General features: G+C 36.5%; 1 protein-coding gene across 1 annotated transcript; it reads right to left on the reverse strand.

Annotated features, from left to right (window-relative positions):
* Positions 1-1,423: 1,423 nt before the first annotated feature.
* On the reverse strand, positions 1,424-7,404 carry LOC135470431 (26S proteasome non-ATPase regulatory subunit 6-like). Its single transcript, XM_064749369.1, has 8 exons — positions 7,245-7,404; positions 6,299-6,504; positions 6,028-6,173; positions 4,729-4,948; positions 3,925-4,033; positions 3,425-3,593; positions 2,573-2,678; positions 1,424-2,153 (listed from the first exon to the last, which is right to left on the reverse strand). The coding sequence occupies exons 1-8, from the start codon at positions 7,387-7,389 to the stop codon at positions 2,085-2,087; spliced, it is 1,170 nt and encodes a 389-aa protein (XP_064605439.1). The 5' UTR covers positions 7,390-7,404; the 3' UTR covers positions 1,424-2,084.
* Positions 7,405-8,328: the final 924 nt, after the last annotated feature.

Here is an 8,328-nt window from a genome sequence, read left to right on the forward strand (position 1 = left end):
GCTACAACTTACTCTTTTTTTAAGATGTTAGGTGTGACCAGACCCAGAACTGACCCTGGATTTACCGCTCCCGAAGCGAATGCTCTACCAAGTGAGCCATCATGCCGGTCCCAGTGGCGACAGAGCGATGTGATTTAGCGATCTGTCTTGTTTCTTTACATATAATCAGTGAGAAGCTAGAAATGCAGCAATCTATTCATCATACCTCTCCATTGTATCTCAGTGGAGTAAAAAGCACTGGCTGAAACCCTCTCTATTCAGTGCATGGAATTTCCTTAACACCCTGAGTACCCTTGATGGAAAACAAATATTCATACATTGTCCAGCCATTGGTGGATCACTATATTACCACTATACAGAGTTTCATTCCTTCGTACCACTGGTTCTGTGGCAGCTGGCTACGAATTTCATTATATAGATGTTGGTGCCGATGGCAGTTGCTTGAATGGTGGTGAACTCCTTGATGCCAGTCTCACAGGAACTATCCATAACATCTGGATATATGGATTTTCCACGCCATGTTGCATTACATGGACAATGTCAGCATAGTATTGTGGCAATATTGTTGCATATTCTTTGTCCTGGTCATGACACATCCACTTTATTACACATTGCTGGATAAGGTAAATTTCTCTTGGTTTTCGCACAACCTCGTAACATTACCTTTGAAAGTGTTGTCTGTACCTTGAGAATTCTTGGCAGCTGTGTGATAGTTCTGAATATATCATGTACACTTCATGTCTGTGAATGTCCACAGTTTAGCATCACACAGCAAAGACTCTGGCCAAATCATGAGTGAATTGGAGAGATAGTTTAATGAATTACGAAGACGTTCTGACATTGCCACAACTTTCAGAATTACAGCAGACTTTTGAACAAAAGTATTAAAAAACTTAAAAAGAACTCCAAAAATGTAAGATTAGAACCATAACAAACTCAGGAATTCATATTAGCATATATCTTAGTCTAATTCTTGAGGGTGGGAAAGGGGTTCAAACTGCTTGGCTAAAGCCATCTCCCTGGGTTGAATATTTGGGATCTTTTCCTATTTGCATCGTTTGCAGGGTTCACTAACATCAGTTCTAGAACTTTGCATGAACTATTGGGTTTAAATTAGAATAGACACTGATTTTGTACAGGATAGATTTGTTTGAATCGGTAAATCAAAAATATCAAAGACGGTAAGGATAAAGTACCCAGCTGTGGGTGGTCTTGACATTTGCTTTAGTATACTTAACCACAATATGGTTGTCCAACTTCTCACTTTGTAGCACCATATATACCCTTTTCTTTTCAACCAGTACTGAATAGTAAGCTAAAAGAAAACCCAAACATCAATCCATAGGATACTTCCTCTTCACTTAATCTCAGAAGTCTTGCTCCTCCAACCATATCGGGACATGATGCAAACTCTTGCACCATAAAGAAATAAGAAAAGCTTTGTATGTAGTGAAGAGATGGCTTTAAATTTAATATAGAACGTACATGTACAGGTAAATAGAAATATGTGTGGTACAAAGGCTTCACCTCACCTGAAAGATATGAATTTTCACATGTAACTAACTCAAACTTTATGGGCCATGAAAGAGTTATTAAAAAAATTTTAACTTGCACTTAACTTTGAGGTCAAACGCACCTGTCATAGCTTTAATGTTGCTATTACCATTAGATGTTGTGATGCTGCTACATTGCACTGTGTAAACAAGAGTCAGGGTGGAATACACAACACAGTCACATGTATAAATGACTGAATTAAATAAAAGACATACTGCGCTAATGTTGAACAGTGAATCTTCACAGGCTTTATCTGTGAATTGCACAAATTCAGGTTCTTAAATTTCTTTCTCTGATATAAAGCTTCCTTTGTTTTCACTTTGTTCAGTAACTATTCAACACATCAGCTTGGTTACGCATGGAAAACATGGCCCTGGAAATACTTCTGGACTGGAAGATATGAATGCTACATCCTACATGTATATGGCAAATTACATGTACAGTTAGAGTTAGTGTGATTTCACTTTCCAGGATGAATTGATGAATCTTCTTGGCCTTACACTAAGGAGCAGAGCTGATTATTCCTGTTGTTATATGTTGATGACTCGACTCAACTTCTGAATTCGATTCAATAGTATATCACCTTGCTTGATTGTGGCCTGAAACAAAGCGAAAGATAAAACATCAGATTACTGACAGACAACTGACGAAACAAAAGAACTGGTTATTGCACATTGCACATACATGTACCACAGTACCCAGTGTACTCTGATACAACAGCAACTTGTTCCACTTCATTTACTATTAAATCAATGGTACTGGTGAGTAGGCTAACTGCCTTGTCAAGTTATGCAGCCAGCAAATAAAGTAAGATAATTAAAAATAAACAATTAAAACTTAAAATTTATTTTTAGAACTAAAAAGGTGGAGGGCTGCATTCCAACCCAAAATCAGTCACATCTTCATGGACATGCTTTTCTCAAGGCAGATACTTTGTCTCAAAAGACAACCAGCATCCTGATATTGCACACTTTCATTTCTGTTGAACAAGCTACAAAGCTGTTTCTACTCTTCTTACCTGATACTGCCAATTTTTGCTGTCTGGTCGATTAGTTTCCACGATTCCGCCCACCTTGTCAATTTTACAGTGTATTCGCCCTGCAGCAATGTAGCGTGACAGTTCCCTGAAAGACAATACCAGTTCTAATTAACAACTAAGCTGAACCCCTCACCTTGTCAATTTGTCATGGATGATGGCTTTGTTCACAACATGAAGCATCAGTGGCATAATCATTTCAGAAAGACAATGCCAAATAAAAAATTCTTGGGAAGAAAATTTCAACTGCAGAGGAGACGAACAATTCCCACCCAGGCTGGGGTTACTTCAAATATAATAAGTTGAAACTCAAAAGTCAATATCTAAGACATTTGTCAAGACTTTCTTTTTGCCTAACATTATTACATAGTATGTGCAGGCTATGCAGGCATTTTATTTATCACTGCAGAAAATAGTTCTAATTCAAACAACCAGGCTGATTGAATGCAAGCACTTATTCCAAAGGCAAACATGTATTTGTGACCATATCTCACAAACTTGATGTATCATGAATAATTATACTTGTACAGGATATCCAGATTTAAATATCTGTGTGTGTGTGTGAAACACAGAAATAATATCACTTCAACAACGTGTATTTACTCATTTACTCAAAGTGTAAATATGTATGCCTTTATTTGTTATCTGTCATCACTGGAAAAAAAACTTTTCCCGTTCTCATGGCTGTATAGAAAGGGTAGATAACTCTTGGCAATTCTGAACATATTTATCGCACTATTCATGAAACCTCTGTTTATGTGAGAAAGCTTATACCTGAACTGCATTCAATAACAATGTCTAATACTACAGGAATGAAATGAGCCTATAACTTACTGGTCAATAAATTCAACAGTGACATCAAAAGCCTCTGCCATGTATTGAAGGGTGAGACTCCTGTAGGACTCCAGAAGCTGAGAGTAGGCCAGGATACGCATCTCCCGCACATAGTAACGATAATGTGGAGCCAAATAACGGTCAGCTTTCATTGTGTCCTCTGCCCAAGCTGCAATCAAATCAATCAAGTCCACGGTGACATAGGATATGCTGCATAATCAAATTGTATGCACTGTAAGTTGAGTGACAGCCCAAATTGTAATTCAGATGCATGAATATCTTTATAGGATCGGAATATTACATTTTGTTATATGGAAAATATAACAAAAAAAGTTTACATTAATACGGGAAGAGACATCACATGCATAATCTTGACAATTTTACATTCCCTTGCCTTTCAAATTACTCTATTACGCTATACGAATCCATGCCCTTCTTAAAATTTGTTAAGTGTTTCTTAAAGATTTTTAAACATATTTTAATAAACAACAACCACTTACCCAAGTGTTTAAAAAATTTGTCATAATGGCAGTCATACATGCAAAATAAGAATTCTCTCATTCTGGGTAAACTGTGCAATATCTCCAAGATCTCTGCACCTTTCACCACCTGCAATCAACACAAAACCGCAGACATTTTTTTAACTAACATAAAAAGAACACCCTTCAAAATCTGGCCACAATCAATTTTAATGGTAAGAAATTCAAATGATGATTCATAAATTATAAACAGTGTATCTATTATTATCTTTCAATTTTGCAGTTCACCATTAACCAACAAAGTGTTACCAAGCTAGTGTAAACTACCTTAAGGCATCTAATATTTAACACAACACTGGGACCAAAATAACGGATGCCTATTGAGTGAAATATTACAGCTCTTTACCAAAATTCTAATTTCATGCTGCCAACACCAACTGTGCTCCAATATCATCATTAATTTTCACGCAAAACACAGTATATGTGTTCAGCACTGGTATGCTTTGATATATTAAATATTACATACTGACAGCCAAAAGTGTTTTCTTGTATACCATTTACACCATTACAACAATTAACAACTTTCTATTTACCCCTGCTCATAAATGTCAGAAGTATTTTGTTTTCCTTCATATTATTTGTTAAACTTTTTAAGTTATTGAATAATTTGGAAAAAAAATTTGGTTATTTCACATTGTTATAATTATGTGAATTACAGAGACTTTCATGGATTACCAAGATGTTCTTGCATGAGGTGAAACTTGAACAAATAAACCCTTGAAAGTCAGTTGACAGAGTTTCTACCAAGTTATACTTTGTTCTTACCTTTTCTCTCAAGGTTGGCCGATCGTGGGCTATCATACTAGCCAGAACAGTGTACGAGACAAAATCATGATAATCCATAAGTTCGTACGATGTGAATGTGGCTACTGTGTCCAAGAAGAGACTAGCAGCTTTCTTAAACTCTCGTATAGACATGCAGTACAGGCCTCGATAAACCTTGAGTCTGTTTCTTCTGTCCCAGTCTCCTCCTTCATCTATTAATCTAAGAACATAAAAAAGGTGAATGAGAACCAAAACATACCTATCGTACAATTATAGATTTTCACATAGATTTCACTACAATGGTGCTTGTTTATGATCACTGTCAACTTTCTTTTGGTCATACCACAAACATGTTACATTGCAGCCAGCTAGTCCCAATGCTACAGTATTTATAATGCTGCCTCACTGGAATGACATGCTGAAGACAATACACCTGATACCCCACCCTCAAGGCCTGATCTAGGCTGAAAGTTTGGGGACCATTGTTAATGCTTGTTCATTTCACCATTTATATATACACCTACTACAAACATATGCAAATTTTGTCATTTGGGATCTAAAACTCCTGAGCCCCAAACCCTTCTGACAGGCTGAGAAAGACTGTGGATCGGGCTCTGACCCTGTGTATAGATCTCAAGCCTACCAGTACATCTCCTTGCATAGCACATACCAAGGAAATAAAAAATTTTCACTTCTAAATTTCATTGCACAACATTATGATGTACATGATTCCAACATAGATAGGTTTGTTTAAATGATTACAGAAAGTCTGAAAATTATATTTAGAAGGGTTTCAACTTGCATAAATCAATGACCTTTCCTAAATATTACAGGACCCGTTGCACCACCTTTGGTACTGTACTGGGGTCAACACCACAACATTTAAACAAGTTAAAGAATGTAGCAATACCACAGAAAGATTTAAACATGTTTTAGCATAGGGAAGTTTAAGAAATTTTTGCTCTGTACTGTATATATCATCCACTATCTAAATGTGCACAAACAAAGTGATGTATCAATGCTAAAGGGCTATTATTGTCAACCTTCCTGATTTTTAATGACTAACCATCAACTGTGAAAGCTGAGAGTGTTGCAAACCATGTTTAGGAATAGACTGAATTAAGCAGATCACAAACACAAGAATAGGGAGAAATTGAATATGGCGCATCTCTAAGGGGTATCTATTGGAGCATGTCTCTGACCAAGATGTCATCAGTTTTCTGGACGATGACCACATGAATGGATCCATTTATTTTTATGAGGTAGGGTGCACTCTGGATATGGCTAACAAAGCCTTACGTCTGGGCTTTTTCGAGATTCCTGGTGATAAGGTCATGGTCCATGTAAAAAAGACCCATTCGTATTAGATGGAAAACTAGATCCAGGCGATATCCAAGGGTAACTGTCTTCTCACTGGTTTTGCGAAACTGTGTCAAAGCACCTTCCTGTAAATACAAAACAACAGTGTTAATGCCTAAATAGCCATTTTCTAAAAACGTTTCAACAACAGGAATATACAACTGGTTTTATACAATGGCCAAAACATATCACAAAGATCCTCTAAACATACCTTATCGCCTATTCGGCACAAGTACTCCGCTTTCTTCAACATGGCATCACGGACTTCTGTTTCACCAAGATTTTTCTCAGCATCATCAACAGCCTCATCTAACCGTTGTAATTCTTTGGTGTTTGTTTCCTGCATCGTTTTTAGGAGTTTGGAGTCAACTTTCCAATTCAGCTCTTTGCATGTTTCCTCATAAAATGGGGCCATGTCTGAAAATAAGAAAACAACTCAGAATTTGCTGCTCAAGAAGAGAAAGGGTACGAGATCATCTGTATGAGAATATATGACACAGACATCATTATAACCTAGCTTGTGAGGGTACGCTGCAACATGGCATGTGAAAGAGCCGCTTTTGTTGGGCTCAAAAAAAAAAAGGGCTCTACTGGTTGGTCAGATTTTTCACATCCTACATTAACATATGCCATCCAGATAATGAATGTCCTAGGTGCAAGACAACATGGCCTTATGAAATGCTGAAACTATTGTGAATTTGTATAAACCAAGATATGGTTGAGAACAAATTTGCAGAAACCTCATGTGGCATATAAATACTTGTGATGACTACTAAAAAGGTGCAGCATTAAAAGGTGCAGCAAGACATAACCTTATTGAAAATATGCATTTTTATCGAACAGTAGGCTCTTTCTTTCTGTAATGTTTAGCAAATGATCAGTGACTAAACAGTTAAGTTAACCACTCAATTTTGCAAACTTTCACTCGACAGTTTTCGACAGTAAATTTTAATTATTTATTTTAAATAAGAAAAACCAGTCATTAAACAAACTAAAATATAAGCTTTTGAGAATGAAAAGACACAAAATTAATAATTGCGACTCTACTATTACAATGTCAAGTCAATGAAACGACAGATATTGTACTCAGATGTAAATAGCAGCATGACAAATCAAAAATGATAAGCCCTAAACTGCAAACAGGATTGCAAACGTACTGTCGGCTTTAACTGCAGCCAGCAATTTTTCTTTGATCGAGTGGTCATTCTTCTGCTTTGTTGAAGATAAAAGAAACTTCCACTGCGCCAACTCCAAGTTGGGATTTTTCTCCAAACCCTCTTCTTCCAAATTTTCTACAGGCATGATGCGTCGTTGTTGTTAATGGTGCGAGAAGCGGAAATGTCGTCATTGAACTCTGTAACGAGGCTCTTGGAGAAGGGATTTTATTGACCAATGAGATAACACGCCGCGGGAAAATCTAATAAGCCAACACGTTTTGGTTGGCCGATTGTCTCCCTTTCGTCACCCTCAAGGACAACTCGGACACTGGTAGTGCATGTTCAAAACCGCCCGTAGACAGAGAATTTGTAAACACTTTAGGGCTTGTGAGGCCTTTGTGACAATAATCGTCGACACACATGTGTGTGTGTGTGTGTGTGTGTGTGTGTGTGTGTGTGTGTGTGTGTGTGTGTGTGTGTGTATACTATTGTCAGCTATGTAGACACAAAATTATTGTACTGAACCTATGCAGTGATTAGAACATATAATTAGAGAACAGCTTCCACACAGGAGAAAAAATGTTGTAGAAATTTATGCATTATCTCTGCTACATTATATCAGAACATCAAAGTATTTTAGAAATAAAAAAAATTATGTATAAAAGCTGTGACATTCGGAATGTCAAATACATAAATATATATTTACTAGTTGTCGATTTTTTAAATTAATATCGAATATTCACATGTGATACAAAATTTTTGAAACATTTATTGGAAACCCTCCCAACGGTGACTTAATATAGCGGTGCAAAATATATTCACACCAATCATCAGTATACATGTACATGTATATACAAAATATAGTTTGATATAACTCACGTAAAATAAATATAATGTAAAAATCTTGCGGAGAGGATTAGCTGTAAATATGCATTCATATATTGTGTTATACTGGTCTAGTCCCATTTAATTCCATTACTCAATTTATTCTATATAAAACAACTTTCCTCATTCGGGCAGATTTTCTATTGGAAATATTAACGATAACTTTGGATCATCTCAGATAAACACAACGCATACCTGA

The sequence above is a fragment of the Liolophura sinensis genome, chromosome 7 (assembly GCF_032854445.1).
Source record: "Liolophura sinensis isolate JHLJ2023 chromosome 7, CUHK_Ljap_v2, whole genome shotgun sequence".
NCBI classification, from domain to species: domain Eukaryota; kingdom Metazoa; phylum Mollusca; class Polyplacophora; order Chitonida; family Chitonidae; genus Liolophura; species Liolophura sinensis.

What these genes read in the sequence shown, in the direction of transcription:
- LOC135470431 (XM_064749369.1), bottom strand. Translation starts at nt 7,389, where the DNA reads ATGCCTGTAGAAAATTTGGAAGAAGAGGGTTTGGAGAAAAATCCCAAC. An exon ending in GGCCAACCTTGAGAGAAAAG is followed by an intron (nt 4,034 to 4,728) that starts GTAAGAACAAAG and finishes TGTTGATTGCAG; the next exon opens with GTGGTGAAAGGTGCAGAGAT. An exon ending in CAAATTTTTTAAACACTTGG is followed by an intron (nt 3,594 to 3,924) that starts GTAAGTGGTTGT and finishes ATTTGATTGCAG; the next exon opens with CTTGGGCAGAGGACACAATG.